The sequence below is a fragment of the Eublepharis macularius genome, chromosome 4 (genome assembly GCF_028583425.1).
Source record: "Eublepharis macularius isolate TG4126 chromosome 4, MPM_Emac_v1.0, whole genome shotgun sequence".
Classification (NCBI taxonomy): domain Eukaryota; kingdom Metazoa; phylum Chordata; class Lepidosauria; order Squamata; family Eublepharidae; genus Eublepharis; species Eublepharis macularius.
In genome coordinates, this window is record NC_072793.1 from 90,866,194 (window position 1) to 90,884,221 (window position 18,028).

Genomic DNA, 18,028 nt, shown 5'->3' on the forward strand with positions numbered 1-18,028 from the left:
CCTGGAATGTCTGCAGACCTTTCGTTGCCATTGGAAACCCCAATCTTAGCCCACATAACCTTGATAGGCACCTCTGCCTGCCAACTGGAGAGCTTCCATTCTGCCCTATACAGCAAGGAGCAGGGGGGTTAATCCCCGAGGCAACTGAGGAGATGGGCCTTCTCTAGCTATGGGAACACCAATCTCATCCATCCAAACTCTGTTAGGCAGGTCTGTCTGCCAACCAGAGATTTCCTGTTCTGCTCTATGTGAGCATTTCTTATATAAGGCACAGCTCTCTGCCTTGCACTTTTCAGTTCCAGTAGGCAGAGGGAGAGGGAGGACCTGTTGCTGGGATTTGGAGTGAGAGAGTGGAATTGGGAGATTTTGGCTGGATTTGCTGCTGCTGTAAAAGAGACTGAAATGCCTCTTTCTTATTTTCAGCTTTTGGCCTTGCTGGGAAGGTCGTTGGGTGAGGGTGCCTTCTTTCCTCCACCCCACCCAACCCCAGTCTCAGGGCATTGCCTGGCTCTGGGGCCTAGCTTGACTGAGGCCTACCTTTTTCCCTTTAATTTTCTTTGCTTATATTCTTATTTAGAGCATTTGTTCTTGCTGGCTTGTTGGGTGAGGGTGGGTGGAGGAAAGCCTGCTGAAGTCTCCCTGCGAGTTGGACATCTCTGGATATGAAAGGGGACATTGATGTGCCCTGGGTTCTGACGAATCATGAAACTAATGAATCGTTTCACGAAATGGGGAAATTTTGTGAAAGTTCATGATTCATGATTTGTGGAATGCAACAAAACAAGAAATGCTCATTTCGGTTTTTCCCCATTTCGTGCCCATCTCTACTCTAAGGTCATCTAGTCCATCCCCCTGAACAATGCAGGACATTCACAACTATCTCCCCTCTCCATACACCCAGTGACCCCTGCTCCATGCCCAGAAGATGGCCATCAGGATCCGTAGCCAAACTGGCCTGTGGAAAATTGCTACCTGACCCCAGCAGCTCCTTCTCCTTCTTCCTCTCATGCTTAACTCCTCTATTCAAAAACTGAAACTGAGGCCATTTTCATGTTTTAAAAATAGCATGATACTTACGGAAGGCTGCTAGCTTCCTTGTCCGATTTTTGACACCATCTGTTTACAAATTGGAGGCAGGCAGCCATCATCACGGATGGTGCCAAAAATCATACAAGGAAGCCAGCAGTCTTCCGTGAGTACTGTGCTATTTTAACAACATGCGAAAATGGCCTGGAAAATCATCCAAGATGAGTATAAAGGATAATTTATTTTTGAAAACATATATGGAAATTGGTCTAGACTTGTCTGGAGTGGTTGTCTTGTGAAGGGAGCACCTAGGTTGCTCAGAGAGATGCACTGCTCAAGAGCCATGACTCTGGTCTGTTTCCTCCTCCACCCACATTAGGGCACTTGAATGGTCTGTCACGGTTGTCACTGTGAGGAAAAGTGTTGCTGGGCAGGGTTAAGGTGGCCTGTTTGATTAATAGAACTTGATAAAAGCCCTAGAAGACTTCACTCATAGTCATTCAGGACTTTCTCTGAGTCAAATAGCAAATTTCTGCTACTCATCCTATGCTGCTGTAGCATAGTGGTTAAGTGGCTGAGACTTTAACAGCACTCAGCTGGTTCAAATCCCAGTGCCATGAGCTCAGCGGGTAAGTCACTTCTCTCAGTTCCAGTTCCCCAGCTGCATTGTGGTGATAATGACAGCACCGACTTTATTTACCGCTCTGAGCGGTGCACTAATCTGTCTAGAAGAGTGGTATATAAGTGTACTGTTATTATTATGCAACAAACAATCTAGTTTTCTCTTATAGTTTCCATCCTACTGCAAGCTTGCCTCCACTACCATCCACCATCCACTTAAACATTATTTTTGAAAAATTCTCCACATCCAGCTTAAGTCAAGCCCCCTGCAAGCCATTTGCCTACTCCACCCTTTCAAAAACAATCCTGTCTGCCCACAGACAAAGGAAACCACATGGGGAAAACATAGGTCTGTTTACTGAGGGGGAAATTCAGACAATCACTTGGGTGATAGAGATTGGTGGTGATTCAGGGAAGAGCACACATATACCCCATTTTGCTGTGGAGCATTGAGAGAGTCAGAAGGAAGGATCCACCCCTCATTGTGGTAATGAAACTGTAAAGCACAAGGAAACATGACAGCAACAGGCAACAGCAGGATACAAAAGTAATAATTTATTGACACTATTATCACTTAAAAAAAGAAAAAAATGATCCAAAACCAGGATTTTTAAAAATGTTGCTGCACTTGTTAAAGCATTCTCCTGCTTGAGTGCTGCCCTGCCACTGCTGCCCTGTTACCACTTTGCCAGTTTCCCACAATATTGTGCACTCACTGACACCTTCTTTTGAGTCTATTGTTGTGTGCATGTGTAGTGACTTGAGGAAAAATTCAGTGGGTTGATGAGGGAGGGGGACTAATAGTTGGTGTGGGTTTTGATTAAGTGCAAAAATAGCTGCCCCATAGCCTCATTTCCCCTCCCCCACCCTCCTAGAAAGGACATTGTGCATGTGCACAGCCAACACTCGCCTTGATGCCTTCCCCAAGCATTCTTCAGGGTCAATAAACACTGAACCTTGTTGTTGTTTGTGCTCAAACTCAGTGGTCAATGGTTTAGAGGGAGGACTGTGTTCTGGTTGATTTTGGTGCTGTTAAGTGCAAAAACAGCTGCCCCCAAAGTGCCTCAAGGTTCTCATTGCAAAGAATGGGGCAGAAATTCATGTTAATGGGGAAAAACACCAATAATGGTAAATAGTTTGTCTGAAAACCCTGGATTCAAACTGAAACAAAAATTGTCACCGTTCATACCTCTACTTTTCAAACCACATTTCTTTTGATACTTTTGAGGAGACTATGACAGTTAATGGTGGAATAAAATTTATGTATTTGGGTTTTTTAGCCATCAGTATGTCTCATTTCCATTTTTATAGTTATTAGCATTTCTCTATAGAAAGAATAGATACATGCAGCACCTTCTTCAGAGATCTGAAAATTGGACCAGTTTTTCCAATTCACTTGAAACTTGGAGGGGCTTTTTAAAAAGGAAATACTAGATTCCCTGAAATTATGTTACCATTTGGTTAAAAACTAGCCAACCTGGAAAGCTGAGTCCCCCGCCCCCACCCCCTTAGGAGATGATGGAGCAGATGTCCAATATTTCCAGAAATGAAAACTTTTTACAAAATTAATTTATTAAATGATATTAGTACTCCCAACTAGAGATGGGCACGATCTGGATTACGATTAAAAAAAAACCCACGATAATGGCAATCTCCCAATCGTGACCTGGTGGATCGTTGTCTTCCACGGCAAACGATCCAGCAGTTGGGACTCTGGGGCGATCGTGATAGGACCGGGAAGCTAGACATTCAGGCGCCAACCACCTGTTCCCCTGGCAACGGAGGCAGGGGAATGCCTGAGCTCTGTTTGAAACTTGATAATATTTCCCCTAGCGAGGAAAAGCAAACAGTTGAGTGAAAAGGTGGCTTCCTGAGAAAAATATAAGCAAAGTGATTGGGAGAGGAATGGGTTAAGAGAGAGAGAAAACTTTGAGTGCAGCTATCAGTGCCGTTGAAAGAGTTAAGAAGAGATCTCTTCTCAGTGTTAACTCTTTCAAAAACCCCTTGCTTTGAGAGCAGCTATCAAGCTGTTTTGCACTCCTCTCCTGAGTTCGTTCAGTGCTGAAAGAGTTAACTGAAAAGAGATATCTCTCTCCTCCTGGCTTCTCAGCCCACTGCCTGCTTTTTGCAAGAAGTTGGTATGTGATTTGATGTTTCATTTGTGTTTTCCTATTTAAAAAACCATAGGATCCGCGAGGATCCGTGTGGATCCTGGTTTTACTTTCTTCCTGTTTAAAATATGCTTTTGGAAGACTGGCTGCTTGCTTTTAAAATCGGGTGGGATGGAGGATTCTATCCCTGATTTTTTAAACAGCTGGCTGAAACTTGTTGACGGGGTGTCTCTCTCTCTATTTGGAGAGGCAGGGACGGGTTAAAAACTCCCCCCCCCTCTGCTCTAACTGCGTGTGTGTGTGTGTGTGTGTGAGAGAGAGAGAGAGAGAGAGAGAGAATGCCAGGTTAAAAACTCCCCCACCCCTGCTCTAAGTGTGTGCATTTGTGTGTGTGAGAAAATGTCCCCTCCCTGAGGGGAGGTGGCTCGTCGCCGGGTTAAAAACTTTTTTCCCCATCTGCTCTAAGGGTGTGTGGGGGGGGGGGGCGCCCCTCCTATCCCAGATCCCAGATCGGAAACGGGACTTGATCGGAGTGAATCGGTGATCTGGGGTCGTCACCAGCATGGATCCACGAACAGCTTGATCGGTATTTTTTTTTGGATCGTGCCCATGTCTACTGCCAACATTTTCTGAAAATGGGAAGCAAGCCCTTTTGAAATTACAAAACAAAATGAAAATAATAACTTTTCAATTTCATGCCCCTATTTTAAATTGTCTCTTAATATGAAGCACATCCAAAAATCATCTGGAAGACATTTTTGTATACCTCTATGACAGGAATTCTATGTACCTCACCACTGAGTTTGCTGTCAGAGAACATTTCATATGGCAACTGGTTTTATTGTTTGTCTTGCATGAGACAAGCCAATGGAGTTCTTAGAAGGCATTTTGGTTCACTGGGTCCATGCCTTGAAGCTGGAGAAAGATTTGGGGGGGCTTATATGTCGGTATCATTGATACGTCATATTATACGTTTTGATCAGTATTTGACATCTTTTGTTAAAGGTATGGTTGCTGCAACGGCTTCTCTCATGGTTTTAACCTAATACTCTTGTTCACATTGATTTTGGCAATAAATAGGTGATGAAGCAACCTCTTCCCTTATTTGTACATGTGCGTGGACTAGAAATGGAAGTGTCTGCCAGCTTGCTTCTCTGTATCCTTTCAGTTAGTGCAATATGGATGGTTATGTACTGCCACATATTTATTGAGATTAAGGGGGAAAAACTTCCTCAAACAAAGAAGTAATGGATTTTGAGAGTCAGATGCCAATGCAGATGAGTGAGGGAATTAATGCTAACTGGGAATTTCTTTAAGTCAGGAAATGAGACATTTGGCAAGGCTTGTATATGTGTCTCACAGACAGAATTATTGATGTTGTACCTGTTGGTTTGACTCACATTAAACTCACCTGTCAAATACAGGGCACTGATCTTTTTGTCAATCAGTGCAGTTGTTCATGAACAGTTCAAGTCTTTTGGGTTAAGTTTCACAAATTCAAGCATTATAATATAATACAGCACAGTACAATGCAATTCACAAATGCACATTCTCACAGTCCAATGAGAGTTCTAGTTTCCCACCCAACCTATTATTGCTACATCCAAATTCAGAGAGAGCAAATCAATCAGTCTGCCAGTGATTGTAAATAAACACATTTTTTTTTAAAAAAAATCTTATGGATGGTTTCATACATCCATGTTACTGAAGTTATTTCAGGCATGCACATTTTTGTACAGCCTTATGAGAGGCACAACCATACCCCTACATACACAATAATTTAACTACCTCTCTTGACAATCATGACCCTGAAAAGTATCAATTTCACCTAATGCACAAATGCAAAATCCTCTGCAAGGCAAGGAAACTGTGGGAAGTGATGGACTTTATGCTGTCTCCTAGTCTCAGGTTTCAGAGGGGGACAGCAAGAGACCCTGCAAGATAGAGAGGTCAAGGGTCCAAGCATCCTTCCCTTTCTACTATCATAGTCTTATCCCTTTGAGTGTTATTTGTTACTCTTAGGGACTTCTTGCCTTGCATCTTCAGCTCTCTCCTCACTCTCTTCTCCATCTTGTACCCATGAGTGCTGGACATACTTCCTGCATCTCTCAGCATCCTAGTTTAAACAGTTAGAATAGAATGCTATCTTTACTCCTTTACTTCCAGTGGAATTACTTAAATAAAGGACTTATATTTCTTTGCTAAAGATAAAGCCAGGCTTCTAGTCACTATTTGTTCCTCAGCACACATGCATATGCTTTGCTTTGTTGCACTCGCTAGAACACTGTGCTTCAGAAACAATACCCCACCATGACAGATACTGCACAGTCACAAAGCTGTTCCAGCTATTTGAGATGGACGCCAAGCATATGGAAAGGTTTCTGGATGACTTGAAACCCGAGGCATCTCTGCTACACAGTGTAATTATAGATCACTCTGCTTACAATCACAGCAATAAGGATCACCCAAAGCAAAAAAATGTAAAATAGATTTTCAAGGCTCAGCACTTGTTCCCTGAGGAGATTCCTAAGAGACTTCACAATTGCTTTAGTTCCCTCCCTGGGCTCTTCAGCCTGCTGGAGCTTCTGCTGCTCAAGGGGTGGAGGCATGCCTCATGGCAGCCTCCCCACACTCTCCCTCTCACCACTTCCCTTCTCTGGCAGTGGCTGGGGGGGGCACCCACTTTGTTCTGGCTGGTGGATAGGGCATGCCTGAATTCTCAGGCAGAATGTTGGTGATTGATTGCTTTGGTGGTTTGTTTACAATGAGGTCAACATTTTCACAGGATTTTTCTTCCAATCAGAACTCTTTTTCCAATAATGGGGAGAGGGGGAACTGTGCGAACAATTAATATTGGGGAGAAATCCCACCCCAGTGCAGAGTTGCATAATGAAACAAGCAAGTAATGAAACAAACAACAATGAGCCAAATAAAAGAATGGGCTTTCACTTCTGAAAAGACCAGAAGCAAGGTGCGAAAAGGGTCAGTGTTGAGAAATCAAAAAGAGTCCAGTAGCACCTTTAAGACTAACCAATTTTATTTTATTGTAGCATAAGCTTTCGAGAATCAAGTTCTCTTCATCAGATGCCTGATCCGAACTGGTTGAGAAAGTGTTGAGAAAGTATTTAAAAGCTTCTGTTTTAGCTCTCTGCCCCCTTCCCCACTAATTCTCTCCAAAGCTAGAAGCCATCCACAGCTGCTTTACACAGGGTTACCAGCTTCAGCTTGGGAAATTCCTGAAAATTGTGGGGGGATGGACGGACCTTGGAACAGTGGAATAATAGGAAAGGGAACTCAGCAGGGATATGATGTCATGGAGTCTGCCCTCTGACTATACAGTTTCCTCCAGGGGACTTACTTGCTATTGTTTGGAGATCAGTTATAATTCTGGAAGAACTCGAACCCCTGCCTGGAGACTTATAAATCATTGTTTTACTTTATAGATGAAATTTGGGGGGGGGGGGGTTGGAGATTCTCAGAGCTATGTGCAACATGTAAATCCACTCTAACTTGTTCCTTTATAAAGTTTGATTTCATCTCTTGTTTCCTTTGCATGAACAATTAGCTGAATTATTTATAACTCTTTAAGCAATTAAACATTGAATCATAGTATTTAGCAAGTGTTCAAACAAGACTGAAGGGCTGAAGACTTACAAGAGCACTTCAAGAAATTTTAATGATTCTCACTATACATGATAAAAGACCAGCAGCCATATCTGTACAATATAGAAAAGTTACTGGGAGAATGCAGAGAACTTGGAAACAGATGAAATTCTTCTGCCAAAATGTACAAAGGACTGCCACAGTATTTTCAGCATAAAGGAATTGTTTACACATGACATAAAAAGTAAAAGGAAGTACATCCCAATGTTCTGCTAAAATGTCTTGGATGTATGTATCTGTGAAGCTGTATAAACTAATGGAATATTTGCTTTGAGGTAAAGGATAACAGAGATAATTCTACTTGTTTATATGGCAATTTATCAGTAGAACTAGTGCAGAGTCAGGATTGTGCAGTCATAGGGGATGGGATAATATGGTAGCTTCATGGAAACCTTTTAGTCCTCAGGGCACACTTCTATTCTTGATACTTTTCCCTATGTAAAACCCTTAGGAGAAATCATTCATGGTTTTGGAATTTGGTGTTATCAGTATTCTGACATTACCCAGCTCTATATCTCTCTGTCCCATTCTTCTGTTGATATGGCAGAGAGCTTGAGCTACTGCCCAACTGCTGTAGTTAAATGGCTATGAGCAAATAGATTGACATTGAATCCAGACAAGATGGAGGTAATGCTGGTTGGGAAGGATGAAGTCTTGAAGGACACTTCTAATTTTTGATGGGTTTCAGCTGACCCTGCTAAGACCCTATGACTTGATGACTGCCAAAAGGTCCTATCATTGACAGCCTTGTTCAGATCTTGCAAACTGGAGGCCGTGGCTTCCTTTATTGAGTCAAACCATTTCATTTTGGGTCTTCCTCTTTTCCTATTGCTCTTCACTTTTTCTGGAATTATTGACTTTGCCAGAGAGTCTTATCTTCTCATAATGTGACCAATTACAATAGCCCCAGTCTTGCTATTTTAGCTTCTAGGGAAAATTCAGGCTTGATGAAATCTAGAACCCACTTATTTCTCTTTTTGTCCATCCATGGTAAAACTATCCTTGAGCACCACATTTCAAAAGAATCAACTTTTTTCCTGTGATCTTTCTTCATTGTCTAACTTTCACATCCATACATAGTAATAGGAATACCATAGTATGAATTATCTTGAGCTTGGTCTCCTGTGACACACCTTTATCCTTAAGGATTTTTTCTAGTTCCCTATTGGTTGCCTTTTCAAGTCTCGATCTCCTTCTAATTTCTTTGTTGTAGTGTATAGTATGCATTATAGGTTTGCTTTATGAGTTTTCTCACTCTTAGTGCTTTGTTTTTGTACCTATGCAATGCCATTTTCCTCATGGTTTAACATATCATGCCTAATACTTCATACTTTGACTGTAAACCTAAGGACACTTTCCTAGGAGTAAGCCCCATTGAACAAAATAGGGCATCCTTCTGATCAGACCTGTTTAGGATTGCTCTCTTTGTTTCAGACTGTGGTAAATTTAGTCCTATTACATTGCTTATTAGCTATCTCCTCCTACTCATTGCATTGACTTACATTATGTAGAATGCTGTGAATCTGGGAGAGAAGGGCAGATTATAAGTAAAATAAATAACATATCATGACAGACTAGAAACTAAGGCTTGCATTCACAACCCAAGAAAGTAGGCAACACGACAGTGCAGGCAGAAATATACAAATAATAAATGAAATACCATAAGGCAGCATATTTAGCATGAATGTGGTAGCATCTATATACTGGGAAATGAGGGACTGAATGAGGGCACAACTGGCATAGTCACTACTCACCCTGTAAAGTAGGTGTGTGTGTGTGTTATGTGCCATCAAGTCACTTACGACTTATGGCAACCTTATGAACGAAAGACCTCTGGAACATTCTATCAACAGACTTGCTCAGATCTTGCAACTGAAGGACATGGCCTCCTTTATTGAGTTAAGCCAACTAATTTTGAGTCTTCTCTTTTCCTACTGCCTTCAACTTTTCCTAGCATTATTGACTTTGCCAGAGAGTCTTGTATTCTCTTGATGTGACCAAAGTGTGATAGACACAGTTTTGTCATTTTAGCTTCTAAGGAGAATTCAGGTTTGATGTTATCTAGAACCCATTTATTTGTCTTTTTGGCCATCCATGGTATCTACAAAACTCTCCTCAAAAACCATATTTCAAATTAATCATTTTTCTTCCTGTCCACTTTCTTCATCCACTTGTTTTCACATCCACACATTATAATGGGGAATACCATCATTTGGATTATCTTTATTTTGGTCCCCAGAAAGACATCCTTCTCTTAAGGATCTTTTCTAGTTTCTTCAGGGCTGTTCTTCCAAGTCTCAATCTTCTTCCGGTTTCTTGGTTGCAGTCTCCCTTTTGGTTGGTGATTGAGCCAAAGAATAAATAATCTTGAACGATGTCAGTTTCTTCGTTGTCAACAAAATTGCATAATTCCTCAGTAGTCATTACTTTTGTCTTGATGTTCAGCTGTAATCCTGCTTTTTGTCACTTTCTTTAACTTTCATCAGTAGTCATTTCAAGTCTTTGCTATTTTCTGCCAGTAACATGATGTCATCTGCATATCTCAAATTGTTGGTGTTATTTCCATCAATTTTCACTCCACCTTCTTCTAAATCTAATCCAGCTTTCCTTATGATATGTTCTGCATATAGATTAAGCAGACAGAGAGATAATATACATCTTTTTCTGACACCTTTGCCAACTGGAAACCATTCTGTTTCCCTATATTCTGTCCTGACAGTAGCCTCTTGTCCAGAGTATAGGTTGCACATCAAAACAATCAGATGTTGTGGCATACCCATTTCTTTTAACACCATCCATAGGTTTTTGTGATCCACACAGTCAAAAGTTTTGCTGTAATCTATTAAACACAGGCTGATTTTCTTCTGAAATTCCCTGGTATGCTGCATTAGCCATTGTAAATTTGCAATGTGATCTCTAGTGCCTCTTCCATTCTGAATCCAGCTTGCCTATCTGGCATTTCTTGTTCAGTAAGAGTCTTTGCTGTACAATTTTGAGCATCACATTGCTTGCGTGGGAAACTAGCACAATGATCTGATAGTTGCTGCACTCTTTGGCATCCCCTTTTTTCAGATTTGGAATGTAGAATGAGCATTTTAAGACTGTGGCCCATTGTTTCATTTTCCATATTTGTTGACATATTCTTGTTAAGATTTTGATGGACTAAGATCTGTAGCTTGAAATAGCTCTATTGGTATTCTATCTACTCCTGGTGATTTGTTTCCCCCAATTGCTTTGAGTGCAGCCTTCACTTCAATCCAAGTAAGTGATAGCAGACAGAGAAAGAAACAGACAGTGATGAGGTGGAGAAGGGTGGGGGGAGAGATAAGAGCTGGAGTTACTGTCATGGGAGCTAGAGAAAGAAAGAATAACAACAACAACATTCGATTTATATACGGCCCTTCAGGACAACTTAAAGCCCACTCAGAGCAGTTTACAAAGTATGTTATTATTATCCCCACAACAATAATCACTCTGTGAGGTTGGTGGGGCTGAGAGAGCTCCTAGAAGCTGTGACTGACCCAAGGTCATCCAGCTGGCTTCAAGTGGAGGAGTGGGGAATCAAACCTGGTTCTCCAGATTAGAGTCCCATGCTCTTAACCACTACAGCAAACTGGCTGGTAGGAGTAACAGTAGGCATGGAACAAAAAGACACAGAGAGAGAGAGAGAAAGAGTATCAATAGCCATGAGGGAGGGAGAAAGATAGAGACAGACAGAAAGTAAGAGAAGGGATGGGGGAAGAGGAAAGGACTTTGTAAATGTTATTGTGAAATTCAGTTGTTTGCAATTTTTAAGTGTTTTACAAATAAGGGTTAGGTGTTAGAAAAGGCTGTATGAGAATGAACCAAAAGTTAGTTATTTTTTATAACAACCTTGTAAGGTGGTTAAGTTTAGATTTTTGCTATAGGTAAAGAAATCTAAGGAGCAGAATGGCATGTTGATTTACTCCCCTGGCATAAAATATATTGTGTCTGTACCTGGTATTGTATCTGACAACTGGATATAGTGGGTAGGCAAAACTTTTCTCTATTGCACTTCATTTGAACTTTTTCTGTGTCTGTTCCAAACAGCAGCTACTGAAGAACTGCTGAGAGACTGAGCTGTGATTCAGGATATTTTCATTTCAAATTTCACCTTTTGTCAATGGCCTTAGCCACGTTACTCTTTCTTAGCCTGTGATCTGCAGCATGGGGTTAATACCGGCCTACCTTAAAGAATTACAAAAATAAAATAAGTAAAGCACTTTGAATGCTGAAAGAGCTATATAAATGTGAAGTTTTATTATTAAGGAATCCATGCAACTGTTCATTGTAAGGAAACTCTTGATGTGAATGAGCACAATATTATTTGAATTAAATCAAGGTCAAAGAAACAATGTACTGAAAGTTCCATCAACTGACATTGTTATTCCTCCTTCTATGACAAAAAGTAAACTCTTCTACTGATTAAATATATCCTTAGGTATGGAAAACTGTTAGGGATGCTCCTAATTTATTTTACTGGAGAAGCACATTGAGACTGGTGGAGATGACAGGATGTTCCAAAGAGAGTACTGGAGAGGCAAGAATGGAACTCAATAGGATGATATAAATCTGATGGTTTACTGGGCCATTGAAGTCCAGCCCCATCTAGGACAGTTCAGGATTGTGTCAACTGTATTATCATATATGCTGCATAAACAGAAGAAGGATGAAGGCAGGCTTTGAAGAACTTGAAGATTCATTTATTTGCCTGATGTCACATGTCTTCTATCACTTGCCCTGGAGAAAATATAAGACATTTAGTACCAGCAGTGGCTTGTTGAGAAAACAAATCTCTGTAAAGAAGCTGTTATTTTGTTTGTTTGTTTGTTTGTTATTTAAAGCATTTGTTAGTAGAGATGGGCACAAATTGAATTATGACCCAAAAAACCGCACGAACCAGTTCGGTTCGTGGTTCACGAACCAGTGGTTCATGGAAGCTTGTTTCCACGAACTTCCACAAACTGGTCTACTGGTTTGTTTGGGTCATAAAGGGGCAGATTAACATTTCCTGTGGCTTGCAAGCCATAGGGCCCTTTAAACTGCCCAACTGCCCCACATTTACCTTGCCCTGCGTCCATTTGAAGGTTGGGAAGGCTGTTTTCAGCCTCCTCCGCTGCCCTGTGGCCCCACGCAGTGGTGGAAGAGGCCAAAAATGTTCCTGCCCCTTGCAGGAGGAGGGGAAGGATGCCACTGGCCTGCAGGGCAAAGTAAGTGTAGGGCTGGGGCTGGGGGGCTGGGGCTGGGGGCTGGGGTTTGGGCAGTTTAAAGGGCCCTGCGGCTTGCAATTGGCAGGCCCTTTTAAACTATCAGCTAACAGGTGGCGAGGGGGGATCCCCCCCTGCTGCCTGCCTTGCAGGAAAGGGCCCTTTAAACTGTCAAATGCTCTTTTCCCTGCCGCTGCTAAGCAGCCGGAAAGGGGCATTTAAACCCCATGAACCACAAAATGGTTCGTAAACTGGCCCCAGTTCATGCCGGTTCGTGGTTCCTGGTTCGTGAAAACCCATGAACCACAAACCTTGTGGTTCGTTTTTCTTGTGGTTTGTGCCCATCTCTATTTGTTAGCCACCTTTCTATCTTACAGCACTGAAGGTTAGTATTATTCATAACACCCTAGAAATGTTTAAATCTAAACTATTCCCCAAAATGTTGTATGGTGCACCAATTTGGGGATTTGGAAATTTATACCCACTGGAAGTAATACAAAATAAATTCACTCATATGATGCTGGGAGTTCCAAATTCCACATCATCAGTTATGGTAAGATCAGAGTTGATCTTACCCCCCCCCAAGCATCACTCTTAGTAACACTGGCATACAATGAGATGAAAGATACATCGTGGAAATCTCAGGTATTGTCCCTATTGGTTAAATTAGGTCTATCCAAAGATTATTTAAGGAGCTACGACTATATAGCTGCTAGATGTCTAATTAAACAAAGACTACTGGACAAAAGTGCACAACATGACCAGGGGCTTCTTGGTATCATGAGTTCAGCAACTTTGTATAAACAACTTATATCTCATCCTATAGCCCAGCCAGCTTATTTGGATGACCTAATGGTCACAGAGTATAGGACGAAGTTCGCTAGGGCTCGGATAAATATACTTCACTTGGCAGTAGTGAAAGGCTGTTATAACAAGATCTCATTTGCTGATTGTGTGTGCCCCTGTGATCATAAATCCATTGAAGATATGACCCATGTTATGTTTCGATGCCCGAGATTTGCAACTATTTGGGAGAAGTATCTTAGAAATATTTTACAACTGATGTCAGGGAGATCAGAGCAAGATAAATTAGTGGCGCTGTTGGCAGATAAGGATAAATGGATTACAATGCAAGAGACAAAGTTTGTAACATTGGTAAACAAAATACAGTTAAGACTATTGAAGTAACTTTTATTAATTTAAAGGTATTAATAATAAGTTTTTATTAGTAGGATTATATTATATTATATTATATTATATTATATTATATTATATTATATTATATTATATTATATTATATTATATTATATTATATTATATTATATTATATTATATTATATGCTGCTATGGATTTTGTGGATTCAGAGTTTTAGATGGAGGTTTGTTAACTTTTGTTTAAATTCTATGATGTAGTAATTTAGTATTAATATTATTGTATTTTTCTTGTTATTTGCTATGGCTGTGCTGAAGCAATAAAGCATTCTGACTGACATTACAGGTATGTACTTCTGCATGTTTTTGTTTGAATCACATTGATATACCAAGTGATTCAATCCTTAACATTTAGATGCCAGGTAAAGGTGATGCTATTTAGGAGAGTTTTTGGGATTCCTATTTAGAGTTATACATTGTTGCTTTTTAGGGATGCTACCAGATTTCATGAACACACAGAGCACTTCACTTTTATCCTCCTCTTCCATGTGTTCTGGGAACTCTGGTTCCCACAGCACCTAATATTAACTATCAGGCATTTTGGGCACGAAAATGCATGGTGGGGAGGGAAAAACAGGTGGCAAGTAGTCTGATTTTACCATTTCATTGCTCCCCTCAATAAGAGAAATGTTAGAATGGGACAGAAGAGGAAAGTAAAATTTGGGTTGCTAACTGCCAGGAGTGGGAAAGATATCCAAAGCTAAAAATATGCCTGGCTGAAGGAAAATAGAAAGAGGTCTTTCTTTACAGTGGAAAATTGGCATGAGTAAGAGAAGCTAGGAATCCCTTACCCACAACCACATCCTTCCTAGTAAATACCCCTCTGCCCATGCCTTCAGTTCCTATTATCTTGGCAGCCATGGGTTTGGGAATGTAATTGCTAAGATGACATCATATTCTAAGACTGAGGTCCAATCCATGGCTTATACTACTTTGTAGTAGCCTATATCTCTGTTCTGTTAATTTACCCTTTCTTTACCTTGGCCCTTCTTTATCCCTGAAGCATTCTGGCAACCTGAAGTCCTTTATGTCTGAGAACAGAATCATAGTGAGAGTATTGCAAAGTACTGCAAAATGTAAAAGTCCAGATTTGTCAGAGTCCCCTTAGCAGGGAGGGGTGTGATAAGCAACACTTTTCTAAAAAGATTGCTGGTAGGACAAAACACAGAGTGAGTCAGACCACATTAATTATTCTACACAGTTGTGACCTCCCTTGTTATTGTAGATGGGTCACTTAGTTATTATAGGTATTATAAAGCATGTCTCGGTCTGGACTCAGCTGATATAATAAGAAAAGAGCAAAGCAAACCTTAGGACAGGGTCCAATATTCTTTATACCAATCTCAGATTTCATTTTCCTGGGAAAAGAGAACAAATTAGTGCAACCACACACGCAGTCCTACTGATTTTACCATCAGAAAGCCCATTGTACTCAGGGTTAAATTGAGGTTCAGACTGGGATCTCCCTTGTGTTTTTTTTACTGAGCAGTAGCAGACTTCTGATTGTATCAGAGCTAGGAAAAGAGGGGCTTATGCATCTCCCTCATACTGTTTTTTTCCAAACTTAAATTGCCCCTAAGGGTTGCCACTCCCCTTACCACTCTTTGCATATCTCTGCTGCAAGGAAATTTTTCCCACAAGTGTGGGTCTGTGGTTTCGATATGGGGAAGAAGGGGGCTTCAGCCTTCCCTCCTGTGTTGTTTTCCCAACACAACCTATATATTTACATCCCCAGAACAGATCAAATAGTACCTCTAGAGCATTTGACTTATTCCCAATTTTCTTAGCTGTTGATTTCCAAGCATTGACTCGGTTTCATTATGGTTCTTCCGCATGTCTGCCCTCCCTTTGCATTTTATAGTTGTGGAGTTGTTTTATTTTGTTTTGCACGTGTCTTAAATAATCAGGATTTTCAGGTGAGGATGCTGTCATCATTGAAGTCATAGCACCCTCTTTTATTTTTTGTACATGCTTATAATGTTATATCAATATAAGGGCTGATTTTTAAAAAAAAAGATTGAAAATGAACACATGAGGAAGTCTTTGCAAGGGAAATCCCCAAAGGGGAGCAGCTCTGCCGCCACACCTTACCTCCCCTTGCTCAGTCCCAACTGGAGAGCCTCACTCAGGCTGACCCAGAGCTATGAGGCAGAGGCCAGCACTGGCAGGGCAAACTGGCCTCTCCTGAAATAGAGCCCAAAGCCCAAAGCAAGAACGACTGTGTGATTTTCAAACTGCTTTTATTGGCACAAGAAGTGGTCACTACCTCTTCCCCTGGGCCCCCAAGAGCTTTCCTTTTTCATAGTGTTATATTGACCTACCAAACAATAATACATGTAGCAGATTCTCTGAATTCCCAGCTTTCATCTTTTTTAAAAAGCAAGTCTCTAGTCCCTTCCTTTACAGTGGAAGAGGCTAGAGACTTTTTTAAAAAAATGAAAGCTGGGAATTCAGAGAATCTGCTGCATGTGTTGCTACAATGGTAGGTAAATATAATACTCTGAAAATGATGATTTTTAAAAAGATAGAAAAAAAAAACAATGGGCAGGGAGGAAGAAGGTGGAGGAGAAGAGCGGCCCATCAAAAAGTGGGTAGGAAGTGGGTGAGAGCAGGTGGAACTAACAAAACCAAGAAAAAAATCAATTCAGAAAAAGATTGGAGTAAAAATAAAGGAGGGGGGAAATGGGGGGAACCTCCCCTCAAAGCAAAACCTAAAGGCAAAAATGTATGTGAAAATCATGGATAAATTGAAGCAGTATGGGCCAGAACCAATGGGAAAAAACCATTTGGAAACCCCTATGAATTGGGAAAACAGCACAGGAGGAAGACCAAAGTCCCTTCTCTTGCCATGCCTTGGTCCTGATCCAACTTGAGGCCCTCCACGTTTTTGGGAAATTAGTTCCTTCACAGTTGACATATAAAAGGTAAAGGTCACCCCCTGTGCAAGCACCGAGTCATTACTGACCCATGGGGGGACGTTGCATCACGACGTTTTCTTGGCAGACTTTTGTTACGGGATGGTTTGCCATTGCCTTCCCCAGTCATGACTGAGTCAAAGTTAGGTTGGGGAAACCCATCCACAAGACATTAAAATGGCTGTATCTTGTAGTTTGGCTCTTAATTAACGTGACATTCCACTTATTTATACTAAATTCTCATTGGCATGATCTCTAATCCTGTTGTCAGAGCTTTGGATAGATTTCTTTTCTTACTCAGGCTGAATTGGGACTACTGCTCACAGCTTCCTCATCTCTTGTAAAGATTGCGTCACAGGTGAGTAAGGATGAGACAAAATGTGGTTTGTTTCAAATTCCATTTCAATTCTGAGTGTTCTTTTTGAAAAATGAATCTGTAATACTTCTTTTAAAAACCATTTTTCCTCATGTTGAATTTTTCCAACTGGAAACAAATTTTCAACATTTTTGCATCAATAATATATAATTCAGAAGCAAACAAGAATCATATATGACAAGAACTAAAATGTGATGAAGCTTATTTTCCATGAAACATTTTAACTTTAAATTATAATCCAGCCCTTTGAATTGAAATTAATAATAATTAAAAAATCTCTTTGCCTAAATGTTCTGATAGGGGGAGGGGTTGTCATGGTGGGAACATAATTTTTTGTTAGTGTAATTTATCATAGCTCTTCCAACAATTACTTCATATTGAGAGATTTGTTTCATTTTTCCTAGCTAGCCTACTCCTTTACTGAGAACATTGTATTTTAAAGGTATTTTGATGTTAACAGTCTCATCAAACACATAAAACACTCAAACCAAATTCCATCCGCATGCAAATCATATTTCCATAACGTGAATTACTTATTGGAATTGGCCTATTTTCTCCAGCAAAGTATAATCTTTCCAACAGTGGGAGGTGCAATTACACCATCTGCCAGAAGAGGGCATTAAGGCCATGGCTGTAGATTTTAATTTAATTTCTCTCTTTCACATACACATGACTTTTTCACAAATTGGTAACTTAACAAGTTTCTGACATTTTCTTCACTAAGAAAATGCAAATGGTTCTGATGTCATGTCCCTCTTTATGTTTATAGCATTCCACTTAAGTCTGTAAAAATAAAAGGAAGACTAAAGAGGACAGTTAAGAGGCCAGCTTTACTGGCAGTTGCCTTTTTCTTAGGAAGCATGTCTTAACTGATGA

The 18,028-nt window shown here is 40.6% G+C and overlaps 1 protein-coding gene across 1 annotated transcript in view; it reads right to left on the reverse strand.

Moving 5' to 3' along the window:
* Window positions 1–11,680: 11,680 nt before the first annotated feature.
* LOC129328853 (serine protease inhibitor Kazal-type 5-like) overlaps window positions 11,681–18,028 on the reverse strand; it is a 38,323-nt gene continuing 31,975 nt past the window's right edge. Inside the window, exons 14-15 of the mRNA XM_054978161.1 lie at window positions 15,171–15,219; window positions 11,681–12,182 (exon numbers count right to left, since the gene is read on the reverse strand). Coding sequence (XP_054834136.1) covers window positions 12,174–12,182; window positions 15,171–15,219 — 58 coding nt within the window. The 3' untranslated portion in view covers window positions 11,681–12,173. The remainder of the gene's footprint in view (window positions 12,183–15,170; window positions 15,220–18,028) is intronic.